Source organism: Gekko japonicus, unplaced genomic scaffold (assembly GCF_001447785.1).
Source record: "Gekko japonicus isolate JY-2015 unplaced genomic scaffold, Gekko_japonicus_V1.1 scaffold585, whole genome shotgun sequence".
NCBI lineage: Eukaryota > Metazoa > Chordata > Lepidosauria > Squamata > Gekkonidae > Gekko > Gekko japonicus.
The window spans coordinates 233,668-255,514 of record NW_015170291.1 but is presented as its reverse complement, the minus strand read 5'-3'; the positions used below and the strand labels follow the sequence as shown (position 1 = coordinate 255,514).

General features: G+C 46.7%; 1 protein-coding gene across 1 annotated transcript in view; it reads left to right on the top strand.

The window, feature by feature from the left end:
- The first annotated feature begins 21,048 nt into the window (after nt 1–21,048).
- POF1B (premature ovarian failure, 1B) overlaps nt 21,049–21,847 on the top strand; it is an 84,084-nt gene continuing 83,285 nt past the window's right edge. Inside the window, exon 1 of the mRNA XM_015417891.1 lies at nt 21,049–21,054. Within this exon, the coding sequence (XP_015273377.1) occupies nt 21,049–21,054 (6 nt within the window). The remainder of the gene's footprint in view (nt 21,055–21,847) is intronic.

The following is a 21,847-nucleotide window of genomic DNA, read 5'->3' as shown; positions in this document are numbered from 1 at the left end:
TAAATCTTTCCAATCACATTTAAAATAGGAACCTAGGAGTAAGTAATAGTAAGCAACACTACATTGAAAAGCAGTTAGGGTTGCCAGCTCCAGTCGAGGAAATACCTGGAGATTTTGGGGGTGGAGCCTGAGGAGGGTGGGGTTTGGGGAAAGGAGGGACTTCAATGGGGTACAATTCCATAGAGTTCACCTTCTGAAGTGGCCATTCTCTCCAGGTGAACTGATCTGTCACCTGGAGATCAGCTGTAATCCCAAGAGAGCTCCAGCCCACAGCTGGAGGTTGGCAACCCTAAATACAGTGTTCCAGAAAGCTTTCTGCTGCACTGCGGTTTCAAAAGGGTGAAAGAATGAGACTTGCCATTCCTCAGAAGAAGATGGCCAGAGTCCTGACTTGGCCACCACCTACTGACTTGGCCACCACCGATAAGAACCAGTCTTGTGGTTCAGGGTGGAATTTGAATGCAGAGTGCATGAATGGGACTGGAAGCACTAGAGCACTACTCACTCTTTATTTTCCATTTTGTTTTGGGAAATTCATCCATTCTGCTTGCTGCCTCCCAACAGAAAAATAAGTGGGAGGACAAAATGGGGAGTGGGGCAGACCATGATTGGTGGTGCCTGCCGTAAAACATGGTGGTGCATGGTCACTCCTATATGCTATTGAGCATATGTTTACACCAGCAATAAAAACCATAATTAAGGCCAGTATAAACACCTGCAGTATAAGAAGAACTTACAGGGTGAAGCATGTTTAGCATGTTGCAAAAGGGCATTGGGCCAGGTGGACTTCTTTGGGGAGGGCATTCCGAAGTCATGGTGCTGCTACCAATAAGGCCTTCAGCCCTCTCATTGCCATGCACCGCATTTCAAATAGTGGGAACCTATAGAGGCTACAGAAAGCCATTGTGGTGTGAACAATAGGATCTGGGAAGCCCAGATTTGAACCCCCAGTCTGCCCTGTAAGCTTACTGGGTGATTTGGGGCCAGTCACACACACACACGTCATCGCAGTGTGGGGATTGGGGGGGCATTCTGGGGAGGGGCGGGATGTTGTCGGGTGACATCCCAACACAATGACCTCATTGCGTCAGCGACATTGCACATGATGCTCTGGTTTTGGGGCAAAAACTCTATGGGTTTTTGCTTCAAAACCATACAGTTCTCCAGAAAACCAGAACCTTGCACGTGACATCACCAATGCGATGTCATCGCTTCCGGGTGATGTCATCGTGTCAGGGATGTTGCCCAACATGTTCCTACTTGGGGGTGGCATTTCCCCACCAGCCAGCTGGCCAGTGGCGAATTGTAGCCCCCCAAAATGGGGGAACCCTCCCTGGGAGCTGGGGGCTGGCAACCCGACACACACTTTCAGCTTAACCTGCTTCATAGGATGGTTTTTATGAGGATAAAATGGAGGCTGGAATAACAGTGTTGTAAGCCATTTTGGGACCCCAATGAGGAGAAAAGTGCAGTATAAATGAATACATCAGGGCTGTTATCTTGCAGCCGGGGGCTGGAAATCTCCCACCCCAGCTCTCTCTTCCCCCTGTGGCTTTGAGCAGCAGCAAGAGAAAAATACAAAATCACTGTTGGGCCAATGGTATGACATGATTTCCACGAAAAACCTGGAGGTGATGTCACGTGTCTCTAGGAGTTGCTAGAAACACTATGGTAAAATCATAGTTTCCATCAATCCCTAGAGATTGATAGCATCCCCTGTGTCCCTGCCTCCCTGACTTCTGCTAATTGCTAGGCCATGCCTGGCATCCCTAAAATACCTAAAAGAGCAGGACTTCATACAGTTGCCAGCCTCCAGGTGGATATGCAAAATATATAGCACTGTGTAGAATAGAGGTATGTTTAAGGTAGATCAATTTCGTGTTATTTATTTTATTTTTTAAATTTTTCTGTGCTGTTATATAAATATTGGTGTCAAATATTATCAAGAACAGGTTTCACGCAAACAAAACAGCAAAGTACAGGTTTACATTCTGTACAAATATTCAGACAGCCCCTAGTCACTATCACAATCACTAGTCCCACAGGACTCTAGTAACGTACCCGTTTCAAATACAATCTTTTCCAAGAATCGTGATGTATATAAAGGACATAAGATTCAATCATTTCTCTTTGTGAGCACAGAACTCTTAAGATAGCGGCATATTTTCTAGGGCCCCATCGGAACCCCTGCGGCAGACATAATAACCTATCCAGGATAGCATCTCTCTCAAGTTCTATCAGGAGCCTCGAGATCTTCCGTTATTACAATTGATCTCCAGACTACAAAGATCAGTTCCCCTGGAGAAAAAGGCTGATTTGGAGGGTGGGCTCCAGGGCTATTTTTGGGCAGGAACGCACAGGAACGGAGTTCCAGCTGGCTCCCAAGTTGGCCACGCCCAGCAGGAACTCATTAGCATAATAGGCCACACCCAACAGCAGAAACTCATCAGGATTGGCTACATTAGGGGTGTGTGGCCTAACATGCAAAGGAGTTCCTGCTACAAAAAAAGCCCTGGGTTTTGATCACAAACAAGGTAAACAGAATAACAAGCAATAGGTGGGTGTGGCTGGATGACCACACTTTTGGTAACATGGGGGTGCGGCCTAATGTGCTAATGAGCTGTGCTGTCAGGGGTGTGGCCCAATATGCTAATGAGTTTCTGCTGTTGGGTGTGGCCTATTATGCTAATGAGTTCCTGCTGGGCTTTTTCTACAAAAAGAGCCCTGGTGGGCTCTATGGAATTATACCCTGCGGAAGTCCCTCCCCTCCCCAAACTCTGTCCTCTCCAGATTCCACTCCCCAGATTTCCAGGTATTCCCCAACCCAGAGTTGACAACCCTATCTGAAGATGCTCTCAGGGGCCGTACAGGATTATCTGGGGAATGTTGTTAGGAGAAAGGATCAAATCGCACTTATAAGCTGTGAACATCCAGCAGGCTCTTCACTGTTTGGAAAGCTACCAAACATTTTAGTTTCTTCCTCTGTGCCTGCTCAACAGTTTCTGTGAGCTTACCAAGTTCTGTTACCTCCTGGTGTGTAGCAGAAGCAATAACCTTATAGGGACAACTGCTGGCCCGAGTTACAGCAGGGTAGTAAATTACATTTGATTTTTAAGTGATGCATGAACATCATCTAATTTGTGGATTTAGGATAATTTATTTCACGAGATATGAATCAACAAGCATGCGTTATATAACAGGTGTAGGCCTTTTATATTCTGTGTGGGATGACTGCAGCCTTTTATTCTTTGATCCTCGGTGGGTGGAGTTTCTGTGAAACCGGTTTGATGCCCGATTCTACAATAACGTCATCCACTCATGCGCCTGGGACACTGTTGTTGGCCTCCTTCAGGATAAAGCATGAAAATTCAGGGCAGGGGTAGGGGGTGGCACATGGCAACAGTTTAAAATTCACTTCATTTTCAAATCATTTCTGTACAGGGTCTCGCCTTGTAGCCAGGTATCTTGTGTTCAGCAAGTGTGCATCTGTACTATATGGGATTGTAAGCTGTAAAGTGAAGTAAAAGTGGATTTACACAGTGCTGTGGAAATGGTCTGGTTTGACAAGATGGCATTTGCTATACCTGTACTGTGCAGCCCAAGGCAGGAGAGCTTTGAAGTGGGAGAGCCATTGGGTCCCTGTGGAGTCTTCAGCTGCTTCTACGTGGGGATTGCCCCCCACATAGAAGGCAAGAAGCCCCACATTTTAGGGGAACCTTCATATGGCACTGTACTAATTCTGAGTATAACTCATAGTGTTCCTAGGTCCTTCCCCTTTAAACCAGATTAAAAATCTGTTTTAATCCAACTCAAAAGGCAATCTGCAGAGGGGTTGTGGGAGAATTGCCACTGTGCAGTGGGGCAGAGCCATGTTTTTGTGCCCCTATGTGGATTCAGCAGAGGTCATTTCGGGGGGGGGGGGACGCGGGGGAACGCAGTTCCCCCGGGTGAGGTGCAGGGGGGTGGGGCACATGACAAAGCCCCGCCCCCTGCTTCCGACCGCCCCGCTTCCAGCCCTCATTCAGCCAGGAGGAGGCAGGAGAAGAGGGAGGGTAAGTTGCTTCCTCCCCGCCTCTCCCTACCCCTGCCTGCCTGGGGCCAGGGAGGGCCTTGGCGGGGCTTCCTCGCACTCCCGCTGGCCTTGCAGGTCCACCGCCGGGCCCCTGATGTCAGGGGGTGTGGCATATGCTAATGAGTTATGCTAATGAGTTTCCCTAGCTCTTTTTCTACGAAATGACCCCTGGGATTCAGCCTTAATTATTTTAATGGGGCTCAAAAAGTCAAGATGAGGTCAGGTATCTCCTGTCCATAAAATGGAAATTGTAGACTCATGGAGCCTCAGTTTGCCTCAATATTTCTGTCCTGTTTTTCAGCATGAGTACCATCCAAAGCAGCTTACGCTGTAATAGAATGCACAAAACCTTAAGGACTACCTTACTTTCCGAACCTACAGTACGCAACCACTGTAGTCACCTGCAGGAGCCCTGATTCATGTACCCTCATCGTCTGAGGTTAGGGAGGTAGCAACCTGAGAAAGGGCCTTCTTGGTGGTAGCACCAAAATTGCAGGATTCCCCCCACAGGGAGATTTGCCTATCCTGCCAGCAGGTGGAGATTTCTCTGTTTTGTCTGGCATTCCCCTATTGACACTTCATCTTGTTTGTTTTTTTAATTACTGGCTTTAGATACATGTACTAAGAGGGTGTTAGTCTGTAGCAGCAGAGCCGAATTCGAGTTCCGTAGCACCTTAAAGACCAAGGAAATTTTCCAGCCTTTAAGCTTTCAGATATCTGACAAAGTGAGCTTTGACTATTGTAAGTGTATCCCCTGTAAAACTGTGTTGGTCTTGATGGTGCCCTGCACTCAAATTTTGTTCTATGTGTGTACTGTTTTTGGAGCTTGTCTTTTTAATTGTTTGCTGCCTTGAGGACCCTAATTGGGAAGAAAAGTGGGATCCAAATGGATTAAATAAAATAAATCCAGTAAAAGCTGTATCAGCATCTCTCCCACACACAATTTTATCTCCTGCCCTTTCTCCAAGGAGCTCAGGGTGACATGATGAGTTCCCCGGCCTCTTATACTCACAGCAACCCAGTTGTGAGGTTGTTGTGACATTTTGGCATCATTCTATGCAGAATGCAAACAAGAAGCCTTCAGGTAGGGCTGCCACTTACCTGGTGGTTATCAGTAACAACTAAAGCACCGTGTATAGTCCAGTTCAAGGATCTTGTAATTGTATATAGACACTTATCAACAATAAAGTATGCTAGTACTTCCAGAAATTGAAATGGTGTATTATTTAAACAAAATAATTAACAAACTCAATCTTAGGCTTAAACAAAGGCTGTAAGAGCCTAATACACTTTGCACAATGTAAGTCGTGTGCAATGAACCAGATATACAACATATAAACAAGCCCATTTCATGGGCTACACCAATTCATATGTTAAGGTATACAGGACTTCACAAAATGCTGAGATGAACTGAGGCTTGAAAGACTACAGGGACCGGTAGAAAAAAATCCCGTTTCACCTGACTTCTTCAGGTTTTACGGCTACAGACGTCAAAAATTTCAAATGTGGAAGTCAAATCCTTGAACTATTACAGAAAGATGTACAGTTTTTAAAATTCGTTTCCAACAATTGTCATGAAGGTAACATCAATTGCAGAGCTGAGAGAATTGCCAATCAAACATAAGTTAGATATCAAACAGCTAAGCCAGCTGTGAATTTCTGTAGGTTTAGTACCACATACATATGTTTGATTGGCAATTATACACCGTGGTCCTTTGGTTTTGTTAACTTACCTTGTGGTGACAGGCATTCTCCCACTGTGGGCTGCAGCTTTCCCACTGCTTTCCATGTCAATAGATGCTGAACAGCATTAAAATAATAGGGTTGGAAGGGACCTCTGGGGTCATCTAGTCCAACCCCCTGCACAATGCAGGAAATTGTATGTGTTGTGGTGTCACTTCCAGTGAAAACCAAGAAGTGACACCACAACCACCTGCATGATGCTCTAGGAACCCCTCAAATCTCTGTAGTCTTAGTACTACACTTGATCTTAGCCAAAAGGCCGAGAAGCCTTTACCACAGAGATTTTGAAATTCCTAGAATGTCAGAGAAATGTCACATGCAACACTTTTCCTGCCAAGGGTTCTACCCCCTGAAAGCTTCTGCTATTAGCACTAGCCAGGCTGGCAACCCTACCTTCAGATCATGGTATCTCAGGCTGCGGTCACATGGAACATTAGCCACGCAAGAGAGACAGAAGACAGGCGGATTTTCCGGGCGCGATCTCACCGGCACATCTGGGAAGCGTAGCGCTTCCGTGGCACAACCGAGGCTTCCCGCCGAAAACGCACAGCGAAAAACTAGTACCTCGGAGGTACTAGTTTCCGGAAACCGCGGGTCAAGGGCGGGTGTCTGATCGCGTTTCCGGTGGCATCCGGCGCCCGCCCATGTCCCCTTGCGAAAAAGGTTTGTTTTTTCCCCAAGTCTCCGTGGATGCGCACACGCACCCAACGGAGCATGCGCATTTGTCGTGTACACAAAAAAAGAAAACCAGTTTGCCGCACCACGCGCTTCTTCGTTGCGCGCAGGCGTGTCCTGTGATCGGCACCTCTCCCTACCCACGGAACCTCCACGGTACCTCCACAGGACCTCCACAGGAGGACTGATCGCTTAACCGCGCGTTAGTTTGCCCCGGGGCAAACAGCCATGCTTCCCCCCCCCCACAGTTTCCTGCCCGTGTGACCGCAGCCTTATTTTTTCTTTCCCCACTTCCTGTTTTGTTGTTTAACATCCAGGGTGATTTAGAGTTCCAGTGACCTCAAAAGCTTGCACACTGTTTCATATTATCCTAGTTGGTTTTGTTTGGGGATTTGGGTTTGGACTACTGTGGCAACCTGCAACACCCTGTGATGCAGGTTAGGCCGAGTGGGGGGTGGCCCAAAATCACACTTGGCTGAGTGGGGATCTGAATGCAGGTTTTGCCTGTCCTAGTTTAAACCCTGCAACACAAGGGTTCTTCTAATAAGTGCAGGGTGAAAAAAATATGTGGAGCAGCAGTGTCACAGACGAGAGTCACGACACACCTTCCAGAGGTCCACAGTGTCCTCCACACCTTTAATTGACACCACCCACAGCTATTGAAAGGAGGTTGACAAAGGAGGTTTCCAGTTCATAACTGAAATTCTTGAATGATAGTTGCACAATATGGATTGTGCACATTGCAAAGATTTGATTTGCAGCAAGGGATTAAGTTGCTTCCCCCTGGCTGCCGTTGCCACTGAGAACGCAGAGGTATTTCCAGTGGCGACAGAATTTGCTTTCCTCAGTCGTCCCCTAGTGGCTGCCATTCACGCCCCTCCCAGTGTGTCTACCATTTTTTAAAAAGCTCTCTAGTTGTGGGGGAGGGGAAGGAATGGCAGGTGTGAGGGATGGTGGCAGCAAAATGGTGGCAGTGAGCACAGGAGGTTCAAAGATGTGCAAATCCCCATCCTCACGGCATGCAAACCACATGCGTATGAGTTTTTATGATGTTGCATTGTGTTAATGCATCGGTGTTTTAATATTTTAACTTTTAATGTAAGCCGTCCTGAGCCTGCCTCGGCGGGGAGGGCGGGATACAAATCGAAATAAATAAATAAATGGGTAGACTGCGATCTTTCAGGAAAGGTCATATCAAAGCAGGTTTGGGGAGTATCAGACAAAAGCACAAGGAACCCAGGAAAGTGAGTGAATGGAATGATCTGTGGACTTTCCAGGGAAAAAAAAAACCCACTTGAGTTTGAGAACTAAGGTAGAACAAAATTTCCCACGCGGAAGCAACCTTAGACAGCCACCTGGTGCCTTTCAGTCCTATGAGTATTTTTGTGTTCCTTCTGTTATATATGAAAGCTGATGGTAATGGATCAGTTAAGAGAATGTGCTGGGAAGTCCCGAGTTCAAATGTCACATCAGCCTTAAACTCAGCAAGTGGCCTTAGGTAAGACTGTTTCTTTCTGCCTGCCTCCTCTGGTATGGACGTAATACTAATTTTCCTTCCTGTCTCATTTTGTCCCACCCTTCTGCAAAGAGCTGGGGGGGGGGGGATATAGATACTTCTCCCCTCCATCTTCCTTTCTCCTAACAACAACCCGGTAAGGTAGGTTAAGCTGAGGCTGGCTCGAGGTCACCCACAGTGCTATCCTATGCACAGTTGCATCCTCCTAACCCACTGACTTCAATAGACTTAGAAGGATGTAACTCTGCTTAGGATGGTATTGCCAGTGAACTTTATAGCAGCGTAATTTGAACTTTGGTCTCACTGGCCTGAGTTCAGCACTCTTGACTGCTACACCACAATGCTTTGCAAGGTTGCTGGATGAATTATTAAGCCAAGGATGAGAAGGTCTTTCACTACTCTGAATTCCTATAGTTCAATACTCTCTGTTATTTTTCAATACTCTGAACTCCTATAGAAATAAACATGAAGTGTTATTATACTCATTCCAAACCCTAAAAGTCTGGTATGGGAGAGGAAATTTGGAACTCAGAAAACCAGACTCCCTTTTATCAGTTGCAATCAAAGTGTTAAATCATCAAGTCCATTTCAGATAAATATTGTGGACTCCCTTTAAAATTAGCCAGGTGACCTGCATGACACTGAAATAATGCAGCTTCTATGGTTTGATTGGCATTTGTTGATGAATGACTTACTTGGCTAATAGATACCTTTAAAGAAACAATGGCAGAGTCACCTTTATGTGGTTTGCGTACCTACTTTCTTATTCTGCCTGTAATGTTGTCATGTTGCAATGTTGCTTTTAAAGTGACAGATTATACTGTTTGCACTGGTTGGGTCAGAGTTGAAATGGTTAAAGGAACTTGGGTCACACTGGAACCTACGTATAAACATTGCTTATGCGTACGGATTATGACAAAGCCATGTAATAGTCCTCAGTCTTTTCAGATTCAGGATTTACCTATTAATTTTATTTTAAAGCCAAGAAAAGTTGTGTCACTGGTGCAACCTACTCTGGGTTTGGGTGTAACCAAGGTGCAAATCAAGACACACCAGTTCAAGACTATGGGCCGAATTACACACCAGGCAGACGATCTTGCTTAGATATCTCTGTTTTGTGTTTACTTTAAAGCAGGTGTATGGGATTCCATGCGTAAGCCGAGAAGTGTCTCTAGCGAGGGATAAGAGCAGCTTTGGTACATGTCTGTGATTTAGATCAGGAAAATGGCATTAGGGAAAAGGTTAGGCACCACCGCCTTTCCCAGCACCATTCAAAGTGGGTGTGTCCGTCCCCCCCCCAAAAAAAGGAGATCTTCAACTGGGTATTAGAGCATAATGATTTGGTTATCTCTCTGTTAGTTTTGTGTGGTATAAGGGAAGAACTAGACCCGGGGAGACCCAGGTTCAGATGATGAAAAAAGCAGAGAAGGCTTGACTCCTTTGCATCACATGGAGCCTGCTGAAGAAAGGGTAGGATCCAAGTGTAATCAATAAATACTTGTGAGACTGGAGGGCGGGTTGACTTCCTTGACTCCAGGGTTGCCTTAAGGAAGCTGTTACTCAGACAGCTTATTCTTTCTCTCTTCCCTTTGGTGGTGCTGCATTTTTGAAATACACTGACGTGTATCCACTAAAGATTTTGCATGGGTAGGGAAGAAGTTCCTAGAACTGTTTGTTGCAAGGAGGTGCATTCTTAGGAATCCTGACCTTTCCCTAGAACATTGCGAAAAGGCTGCTGGGACTTCAAGGTCATGGTCAGAATCCACTGGTTTATGGCAATGCTCATGGTCGGGCTGTTTCCATAGGGATGTATTTTCTCTGCTTTGGCTTCCTCACCGCAGTGCTGTTTTCAGGATCATCCACATGAAGTCGTCCTCTATCCCAGCAGTTCCCAACCTTTTCAGTACAGTGACCCACAAGTCCAAATTTACTTGATATGATGGCCCATTCAAGACTAGGCAAACGATGACCTTGGCACCTGTCTAGTTCAGCATTCCATTTTCTACAGCGGCTAATCAGATGTTTTTGAAAAACCAACAACCGTCACACAAAGGGCCCAGCTGCCGTCCCGATAAACCCCAAGCAAGCGGCATTCTGACATACACAACCTTTGGCTACCCTGTCCTTCTCCTCCCTGTAATCCCTTCTGTGTTTCTAAAAAATGTACACGTGTAACCATCAGGACATGTTTTCCTTGATCAACATGTGTATGCAACAAAGAAAAACTGCAAACTAATGTATAACATGGAAGATACGGTTTCCAGGGTCACATCTTGGTTTCCAAAACACAAAACAGAGTGATAAATAGAGCAGGTGCGACCATTAGGGAGGGTTGGCCCATGACCCACTTTCAGAGGCATTGCAACCAGTCCCGTACCTAGAAAATTTTTGTTGGGGGTGCACCGGTCCTCAGTAATGTTTTAGCCCAGAGGTGTCAAACTCATTCGTTACGAGGGCCAGATCTGACATAAATGAGACCTCGTTGGGCCGGGCCATGTGCGTCATAAAATGTAATGTCAGGTAGCGGAGATATAAACTTTATAAAGGACACAAACACAAAGCTTTTTTTTTTTACTTAAAATAACAACATGCTTAAAACATTAGCTCCCTAAGGTGTAAACCTACTTTTGATTTATTGACATTAACCACAAAAATCTCATGCTCAGAGTTCTGAGCCTAGGACCCAGGTTAAAACATGAAATGGCTGAGTGATTAAGAGAATCTGGTGAAGCAAGCTATGATGCAGCAGCAGGAGCAGAACTGGAAGCAGGAGATGGCCAGTTCTACTGTGGGCCTGATGGAAGCCTTCCGGGGGCCTCATCCGGCCCCTGGGCCGCATGTTTGACACCCCTGCTTTAGCCAGTGCTACTTGAGCCACACAGGGCCTGGGAACACTGGCCATGACCCGTACTTACTGGTCATGGTGTGAGAGAAGGCGGGAGGGGAGCAAGCAAGCAGCCAGTCACGGGAGCATCTGCCAACTTGGCTGGGAGGAAGGGAGGGAGAGAGCAGGAAGGAGGCTCTCGCTTGCTTGCTCACTCTTGTTGGCTGGCTCCGTCTCTCTCTTTCTCGCATGCAAGTCCCACTTGCCACGACCACTGGGGCTAGGGGGAGCCACAGCTGTTTGGGGAGGTACTGACTTCTTTGGAGAGTGCCTGGTTGTTTGGGGAGGGTGCCGAGCACTCGTAGGCACTCCCATGCGTACGGACCTAGTTGCAACCAACTTCTGGGTCTCGACCCACAGGTTGGGAAACATTGCTCTATCCGTCCTGCTTCTGTGTTTCCCCCTCTTTTGCTGCAATCTTCCCCAAACCTGGTTTGATTCAATGTTTTTTTGAAAGCCAAAGGACCTTCAGATTTGGGGTGGATAGAACAATGTGCTTGGCACCCACTTTGCATTTTCATTACGACCCCCCCTCCCCCAGAACAGAGGGCTTTTTCAGGCTTTAAAAGGTTAGGAATCACTAGATCTTTTAAAAGTTATAATGACCTATTTCAACAATGTAATTGTTTCAAGCTTACTTTTGTTTTCAGTAAGTCTCTCTCCCATTTCATTGCTGAGTTAAAAGCAGACGTGTCCTGGCTGATCATTTTTCTTTATACCTCCACAATGAAAAGGACTAGAGACTTAGGTTTTTTCAGGGGTCGTTTCGTAGAAAAAGAGCTAGGGGAACTCATTAGCATAACTCATTAGCATATGCCACACCCCCTGACATCAGGGGCCCAGCGGTGGACCTGCAAGGCCGGCGGGAGTGTGAGGAAGCCCCGCCAAGGCCCTCCCTGGCCCCAGGCAGGGGTGGGGAGAGGCGGGGAGGAAGCAACTTACCCTCCCTCTTCTCCTGGCTCCCCCTGGCTGAATGAGAACCGGAAGTGGGGCGGCCAGAAGCAGGGGGCGGGGCTTCGTCATGTGCCCCGCCCCCACCTCACTTGGGGGAACTGCGATCCCCCCCAAATCGACCTCTGTTTTTTTTAATGTGATGTTACACTGATTTCCAGTCAATTACTGATCTTTTTTAAACTAAAAAAAAAAAGCCCTCTAATGGTGGACAGGAAATGGCAGCCACGGAAGGAAGGAAAATGCAGAGAAAACTTTTGCATAGATGCTCTGTTGTCCCTGCAAATGTATCTATTCAGAGAAGCAGCAGCAAGAGCTATGCAAATAATCATCTCTGCATGAAAATTCAGAGGCAAAAAAAACAATAATCTATTCTTCATAGTGATATGAGGCACAATCCAATAGAATGTGTATTATTCAAGCACATCACAGTTGTACCCTCCACTGGAGTGAATGGAAAAGTCTTACATGTGCGGAAACTCTATGTGTACATGACTAGATGCATGAGATGCTCCAGCAGACCACTTCATACATATATAAGGCAGACTTAATTTGAGCTGAACAGAGATTGTTCATAAACACATTAGCTATTAATATGTATTGCATACATTAAATCTAATATATATACGTATACCTTCTAGGCCTGTCAACCAATTACAGGTGGTGATTGTTTTTTTGGCTGAGTAATATTTTGCCTTCCATCTGACATTTGCCATTAATAGCTTATTAGATATTCAAAGTGGCTATTATGGAACATGTTACAGATGCGATAATAATAACAAACAAGTAGTCATCACAAGTAGACCGTTCACACAATTACCAGCTTGTGGCCAACCTTTCCATTCCTGACGTTAGGACAAATCTTCATATTAATGAATCTTATTTGAATGAATTTTTATTTATTAAACTTCTTATATCAGTCCCCTGGAATTTTCTGCCCTTAATCCCTCCCCCTCCTTCTCTCTCAGTACACCTGACAGTGACACACCAGAAGCAAAGTAGCTTCAAGAAGTAAATGAATATGGCCTTAACTCACCCCCCCCCCATTTAAGATTGACAGCTGGTGCTCTGTGTCTTGTGCTGGCATTAAAAGCAGACTAGTGAGCATGCAAAGCAGAGGCTGGGGGGGGGGGGAGAATACACTGACTCCAGATGTTGGAGTTCCCTAGTCCAGGAAGCCTGTTCGGTCCCCTCACTTCCAGCCTACCAGAGACCAGTGAAAGCTCTGTTGCTCTTGAGAACTTCTGTGGGAGGCTACACTCAAATGCTTTCTGTCGATTTTTACTGCGGATCTCTTTTGCTCTCAATGCACAGACTGGCTGGTTTGTCTGGGCTTGGCCTGTTTTATGCTGCTTCTATCACTGATGTGCGGTTTTGTTTTCAGTTTTATAAACTGCCCAGAGTGCAGTTTTGTAGAAAGACGAAGTAGAAAAATCTAACACTAAATAGGCACTCCCATCCCCACCAATTAAAATTTGATCCTCCCAGAAAAAAGTTACCCCTTCCACACTCACACCAATTAATCAGCAAAAGCATCAGTTGATCAATCTATTGATTAAACACTGGATTTTGTTGTTGTTCAGTCGCACAGTCGAGTCCGACTCTTCGTGACCCCATGGACCAGATCACGCCAGGCCTTCCGGTCTTCCGCCGTCCTCTGAAGTTGGCTCAATTTCATGTTCGTTGCATCTATGACACTGTCTAACCATCTCATCCTTTGCCGTCCCCGTCTTCTTTGACCTTCAATCTTTCCCAGCATCAGGGTCTTCTCCAGGGAGTGCTCCCTTCTCATTGGGTGGCCAAAGTAATCCAAACAGTGGATTACAGAATTTAAAATGGATGCTGCGCTTATTTACTTAATCCACCCACCCCTTCTCCATTGGTAGGTTTCTAAGCATCCCAATAATTCTTATCAGGGTTGACACAATTCAGCCCCTCAGGGGGCAACCTATAAATGTTGGGGGACATTCAGAATTTTGTTTTAAACCATTCCCCTGCCCTGAGAATAAAACCATAGATTGGCATTATCTCCCCAGGCCTTTAAAATAAGCACACAACAAATGGGAATCCAGCCTAACTTTAAAGAGCTTGTTCATTGCCATCTGGCACAAGAATCTCTCTGAATGTACTGTATGCATATGTCATAAATATGCCTATAGAAATAAAGTTGCTTTGCTTGGAGCACTGCTTTATGTCCTGTTTTTCTATTTGTGGGTCAGGGTTCAATGATAACGTAGCATACTTTGTGAATGGGAGAAGATCAAAGGTTCAGAGCCACTACTCCGAGCCACCCGTCTCATTTGGAAGCATCTCATGTGATCAAGGGAGCTGCGGTGGCTCAAGTGGTTAAGACGCTGCACTGCAGGCTGTCGAAGGTCAGTAGTTCAGCAGTTCGAGACCCGAGTTGCCGCCTGCTCCTGCCAACCTAGCAGTTCGAAAGCAAGAAATTGCAAGAAGATAAATAGGGACCACTTCGGTGGGAAGGTAACAGCGTTCTGTGCGCCTTGGTGTTTAGTCATGCCGGCCACATGACCACGGAAAACGTCTTCGGACAGCCTCTTCGGCTTTGAAACGGAGATGAGCACCGCAACCCTAGAGTCGGACTTGACTGGCTTTCGAGCAAGGGAACCTTTACCTTTACATGTGATCAAACCAAAGATTTTGCTAAGGTGGATTTTGAGAGTCCACCTGCCTCTGGCTGGGTGAGGAGAGATAGGAAGCTGAGAATCAGGCCTGTCTTCTAGACCACACCCTCCTGACGGGCCATTCAGCATTGCTGGGCGTTATACCCATAAGCGCTGCAAGGCTCATCATCATTTTGAAATACGGTCCCGGAAACATCAGTGTACTTTGTCACCTGAGACCTAGTGATTGGTGCTTGCACCAAGAACCATTTAATGCCATTGACAATGTAATGAATGCGTTCCAGATGCATCTACTTAAGTACATATTGAGAGAGGGAGAGAGAGAATGAACAAAGAGAACGGCTTCAGGCAGAAAACATGACTCAGTTCAGCCCTTTTCACAGCCCTGGAAGTTTTGTTTGTGCTCAATAACGAAACAGAGCGAATCAATGGATGTTTAGAGAAGCGCAAACAACACATGGCGCATGTACAATTTGTTTTTTTCTCGGTCCATCATTAGCCACCAGGTTGAAATGTGGGAGTTTCTGATGATGAGGGATGTTGCAAATACTTGTGTTGACGCCGTCATAATATTCTGATGTGTGGCAGGGGAGGGAATGATGGGCAGAGGACCAGGTTCCTGAAAATATGAGCTCAGTCTCAGCACAGTGAGTCAGGTGCACGTTAACCCTTTTGTCTCCTATTTTAACCTTGCATTGTTGGGTCAAAAGAACGGCGATTCAGTCCAAACTCATTAGAGATCTGAAAATGTAGGCCGTCCGTAAGTTTGTCAGCCAGCTGTTTAATTGAGGCCTAATGAGTGGGAATGGGCAGTTTAGGTTTTTTCAAGGCATGGAGGTAACTATTACCTGGTAAATAACATTCTATTAAGCCTCCATTAAAGGAACAGGACGTTTTTTCCCCTCCAGGCAGCTGACTAACCCAGCAGTTTGATGCTAACAGCCCGAAGTATCAGACTGCTTCAAGGGTGTGTATATATTTTTGTTTTGTTATGGCCAATGGCTAATACAATAAACTTGATGACTGACTGACTATCAGACTGCTTTTAACATCAAGGATGTGTACAAATCGCCCCCAGTCCAATTTAAAATGGACCCGGGGGAAGCTGGATTTGGTTACCTGGACATTCACGGACTGTTGGGAAACGAGCCTAAATTTCCCAAAATAATTCTGCATCTGGCCCTGGCCTGGCCAGAAGCCTCTAAGCCTGGAGCTTATTTGTTGATGTTTGAAAACCCAGCAGGCCTTTCCCGTTGCCATCTAGCAAAAATTCATTCTCTCTGGAGTTTCCCACCAATTTTGCTGTAAATGTTCTGAATCTGGACAAACATGCAGAGTCAGCAACCTTGCAAAAGTTATCCATTGCTTGCCTGTACCACTTGAAGCAGCAGATGGGGAATTAAAGATTAAAACCAACCAACCAACCCTTGGTGTATAAAACTTTTTTCCCTAAGGGGAAAGTTCTAGTCTAGCCTTTTCCTCACATATGACAATTTTGTTACGGTATCTACAAAAAATTGTGTTTGCATTGGGGAGGATCAAACATTTATTGAAAGCTGGTGTAGTACAGTGGCGAACGTTCATTTCCTCATCTGCGATCTGTAATGGTTACAGCCTTGGCCTCAGACAGACCACATAAGCCTGCAGATCGCATCACTGGACGGATCTTCCGTAGCAGATGAATTCCTGTTTTTGTAAGAGGGCAGAGGGCAGGTGCGGCGTCGCCATCTCGTTACAGACAGAGGATCTTTACTTTTTTTTGGTTTTTAAAATGTTTATTAAGATCAAGTATAACTTATAACATGTACAATAACTACAAAACAGTATACAAGAGTCCTGAGAATCCAAAATTACAAACCAGCCAGTTAATCACCAACAAAGTTTTCAACATACATCAACAGTTATAACATAATAACATAATAATTTAGTATCAGATCCGTTCCCATATATAAAAACGACTTTTGAACTATAAATCCCAATGAATGGAGTCAGGTTTAAAATACAACAAGTTTGGGAGTCTGCTACTCTGAACAACAAGAGGAGTCTCGGCAGGATCATTGCTTTTAATGGTGCACAAACATGCAGAAATGAAACGCGGGAAACCTTTTCAGATCGGAAATACCACAATGGAGTCTTGATTTCTCCCCGTTCTGCCTGCATCCAGCCCTGACCTGGATGGCTCAGGCTAGCCCGATCTCATCAGAAGCTATGCAGGGTCAGCCCCAGAGGTCATTTCGGGGGGAACGCGGGGGAACACAGTTCCCCCAGGTGAGGTGCAGGGGGCGGGGCACATGACGAAGCCCCGCCCCCTGCTTCCGGCTGCCCCGCTTCCAGCCCTCATTCAGCCAGGAGGAGGCAGGAGAAGAGGGAGGGTAAGTTGCTTCCTCCCCGCCTCTCCCCACCCCTGCCTGCCTGGGGCCAGGGAGGGCCTTGGCGGGGCTTCCTCGCACTCCCGCTGGCCTTGTAGGTCCACCGCCGGGCCCCTGATGTCAGGGGGTGTGGCATATGCTAATGAGTTATGCTAATGAGTTCCCCTAGCTCTTTTTCTATGAAATGACCCCTGGTCAGCCCTGGTTTGTATTTGGATGCGAGACCAACAAGGAAGACCAGGGTTGTTATGCCGAAGAAAGAAAAACCATTCTGAAAGTCTCTGGCCTTGAAAACCCTACTGGGTCGCCATAAGTCCGCTGCATCTTGACAGCTCTTTCCACCACTACCTGTACCCACGGAGCCCCCACCCACGAGAAAATGGCAACCCCATGGTGGTGTGGCATATATAGACTGGGTGTCGCTTTTCCCCTTCCTGTACCTCTACCAACTATGTTAAGGGCAGAAATCCCTCTAGCAAAGCCTTCCTGCCTTCTGCATCTTTGATAGCTTTACATGCTAGCCCTTCAGACTGCCACGCTGCTGTTAACATCTCAGTGGCCCTTCCAGAGGTGGTAACTGCATGCACCAGGAGAGTACAGCATGAGGATACACGTAGGTTTTTGACCTCCTCTCCACATATTAATGCTGAGAGCCTCAATGATGCCCAACAGCTGGGTACAACTAGGGTAAGCCAGGCTAAGTTTGAATTGCCTCCAAGGACCTAGGCCAATGGTGATTAGTTACTGAGGACTAGTATGCTGACTGGCCTGTTTTTGTCACACATACACACACCGCTTTGGTGTAGTGGTTAAGTGCGCGGACTCTAATCTGGGAGAACCAGGTTTGATTCCCCACTCCTTCACTTGTAGCTGCTGGATGACCTTGGGCAAGCCATAGTTCTGTCAGAGCTGTTCTCTCAAGTTCTAGAAAGAGCTTTCTCAGCCCCACCTATCTCACAGGGTGTCTGTTGTGGGGAGGGGAAGGGAAAGGAGTTTGTAAGCCGCTCTGAGACTCCGAGTGAAAGGCGGGGTATAAATCCAATCTCTTCTTCCTCTTCTTATTCTCTTTTGGTTTTTGCAGCCACTGATTGCAGTTGGTTATAATAGGCAGTTCTTTGACAGCTAGATTCCTGTGGTCTTTAATATATGTCTACCAGCTGGAAAACCAGCTGGCGAAGCTTTCCCATCACTGACTCTCCAAGAAAGGCAAAGTTTCACCAGGTGCATTTCTTACTTCACACACACACACACACACACACACACACAACAACAACAACTGTAACTACAAACCTTTGGTAGGACTCTTTTTACCCACCTTGTGGGAATTCTCTAAAACAAATTTCTTTTCCCTCTTAAAAGCAGCTTGTGCTGATCTTGCACAAACGTCTCCCTCCCCCCACCCCGTGGAAGGGTGTTGGCTGGATGCAATCGCTTACTCCAAAAACGCGTTCTGTTCTTACTACACCCAGTGATGAAAGCAAAGCATATTTAAATGGGTGGGTTGAAGTACGCTCTTCACTGGGAATCTGGTATCTCTTATGATTGATGTAACTGGGGTGTGTGGAGTTCTTCCCCCTCCCTGCTGCCAAGGAATTTTGCTAACTGTATCAAAGCTTCTCCCCCTGTCTCTGCTTCTCTTGACTTAGTCCTAATTTGCCAACCAACCAGCGAATAATCACTCTGTCCAAGTTTCTTTTAGAAGCTGGTTTGGAATCAAGCCCGAATCGTCCAATTTGGTCTGAGCTTGTCAGGGAGCTAAGCAGGGTTGGCCACGGATAGGACTTCGATGGGAGACGGCCAAGGAAGACCTGGCCTGCTATGCAGAAGAAGGCAACTGGAAAAACCACCTCTGCTTGTCTTTTGCCTTGGACACGCCCCATGGTTGAGATTGCCATGAGTTGGTTGCAACTTGATGGCGCATTCTTCTTCTTCTTCGTGGAGTCAAATGACAGAAAGGGGAGAAATCACAAAAGACAAAGTTAATAAGGCATGGAGTTATTTTGGTGTAGTGGTTTGGTGCGCAGACTCTAATCTGGGAGAACGGGGTTTGATTCCCCACTCCTCCACTTGCACCTGGCAGGATGACCTTGGGCAAGCCGTAGTTCTGATAAGAGCTGTTCTTGGAAAAAGAGCAGTTTCTGTCAGAGCTCTCTCAGCCCCACCTACCTCACAGGGTGTCTGTTGTGGGGAGGGGAAGGAAGAGGAGTTTATAAGCCGCACTGAGACTCCCTTGGGTAGTGAAGGGCAGGGTATAAATCCAATCTCTTCTCTTATTCTTCTTTAATAGGAAAGTCCCACTTCTTGGTTGATCTTAATTTATTGATTTTTTAAAGTGTAGATATTTATATCCCACTTTTCCCCACAGTGGGACTCGAAGCACTGTCCCCTTCTCCTCCATTTTATCATCACAACAACAATCCTGTGAGGTAGGTTAGGCTGAGAGAGTGACCGGCCCAAGGCCACCCAGCAACCTTCAGGGCAGAGTGAAGATTCAGACGTGGGTGTCCCGGATTCTAGTCTGATATTCCAACCACGACACCATACTGGACCTCATCTGCATTGGGATAATGTACAAACGCACAATTTAACCCAGCCATTAAAATAATTCATAGTAAAGGCTTTGCTTCCCAGGGAATCCCCCCCCCCCATGTTAAAACTGTTTAAGTCTTTACGGCGATTTCACCCTCTTCCCACTGTCACACACAGGATTTCCTCTTTGTTTCTTCCTCCTTCCTTGCTGAGCAGTCCCTATATCTATTTTCTCCTGTGATTAAGGTTGTTACCTGAATAATATGAAACAGGAGTGTGACAGACTGTCAAGGGTTAATATAGCCTGGGAGAACCTTTGAGTGACAGGCTGTTCTTTTGTGGAGAGGGTCAGTGAAGAAATGACAGTTGAAGAAGAGACAGTTGAGCACTGGCTGAGGACTGGGGAGGAGGCAACAGGGGAGTGAGAGGATCATGAATAAAATGCAGGAGGGAAGAATCACATACAGGTTTCCCTTGCTCGAAAGCTAGTTGAATCCGACTCTAGGGGGCAGTGCTCTTCTCCATTTCCAAGCCGAAGAGCCAGCGCTGTCCGAAGACGTCTCCGTGGTCATGTGGCCGGGATGACTAAACGCCGAAGCGCACGGAACGCTGTTACCTTCCCACCGAAGCGGTACCTATTTATCTACTTGCAGTTTCTTGCTTTCGAACTGCTAGGTTGGCAGGAGCTGGGGCCAGAGACGGGAGCTCACTCCGTCACGCGGCACACTCGGGTCTCAAACTGCTGAACTACCGACCTTCCAGCCTGCAGCTCGGCGTCTTAACCTCTGAGCCACCGCAGCTCCGAGGGAAGGCAGGACGCAAATTTATTAGGTATAATTTCCCAGTGAAAACAAGAGGGGAGAAAACCCTATAAAATGATGTTATGTGTTCTTCTATGGTCAAAAAATCAAACACGCAGACACTCTAATGCCACTCCGGTTAGTTCACTGACATGGAATTCATTAGACACACCACTTCAAAACCACACCTTAGGGATACCAGCCTCCAGGTGGGGCTTGGCGATCTTCCGGAATCACAGCTCATCTCCAAACTACAGAGATCAGCTGTCCTGGAGTAAATGCCCTGTGGACGGCTCTAGGACATTGTACCCCACTGAGGTCCCTGTCCTCCCCAGGGTCCATCCTCAAATTCCCAGGAATTTCCCAACCTGGAGCTGGCAAACCTACCCCCTCGCCCCCTGCTGGGAGCCAGGGGAGATCTGGCAACCAACTACTTCTGTACGGGCAGAAAGCTTATCTATATTTAAGGACAATATTTCTAAACCCAGTAAGACAAAATATCCTGTTTGATGTCAGGAAAGTAAAGAAGAACAGTCCCTCTCACTGTCTTTAAAAAAAAAAGCTCTACATCTTGGCTGAATAGTCAGGTTCTGTGTTGTGCTTTGGTCCCAGAGGCACCCTTTCCCGGACCTGAATAAACCCACGGAGCTCTGCTGGACGCCCTTTCCTGATCACAGGGTTTTTAAATTGGGCAATCCTCATAAGGTCTTCAAAATTCTTTGCATTTTCACCAGAGCAGAGACCTTCAGATTTACTCTCCAGTGTTTGCTTCAGATTGCTGCCGTTGAACTGGAAATTTAGTTACCTTAATTCCAGGGCAACCCTGGGCAACTGAGTTAAATATTAACCCTTGTCTCACCTAATATGGAGGTAATCATGATTTATGGTGCAAAGTCTGTAACGGCAGCAGACAGGAAAAGAGCAATGTGCCAGATTTCCCTGTTGCTTGCCAAATTCAGATCTCTCTGTGATATTCACTGGGCTGACAGGCTGAAAGACGAGAGAGACACTTTTCTAATCTACCTCACAAGGTTGTTGTGCAGGTAAAAATGTATACCTCTGGGGATAGACATAAAATGTCACTGACTTCCTTGTTTCCCGAGTATTTGTTTTGGGGGTGGGGGAAGAATTCTGGAGGCTGATGGGGGTGGTGCGTACTCAACACCAAACCACACTTCCGGCGGCACTGGAACAAAAGTCTGGTGATACCTGAAAGACTAACAACATTTATTTCATTGCCAGCTTTCATGAGTCACAGTCCACTCCACCGGATATTGTGAAGGGGAAGAAACTACTGGAATAAGCCCCTGTGATTTTGTGTGCTTGACTGGACCTCTTGCTGTAAGAAGAATATTCCTTTTTTGCAGAGATTCCAGTCATTGTTTCTTAAAACCTATGCAAGTGGTTTATTGCCAGGGCTCTCATCGCCCCGGAGCCCTCCGGAGCGCCGCTCCGGCAGCCCGCGCGGGCAAGCCCCGCCCCCAGCCCCGCCCCCAGGTTCCCCAAGCCCGCGCAGGAGCACTGCGGCTCAGGGGAAGCCGGGAGGGCCCCGCTCCCGGGTCCCCCGAGCCTGTGCAAGAGCGCTGCAGCTCAAGGGAGGCCCGGAGAGCCCCGCCCCCCGGTCCCCAAGGCTCCTCTTCGCTCCCTGGGGCCGCGAGCTAGG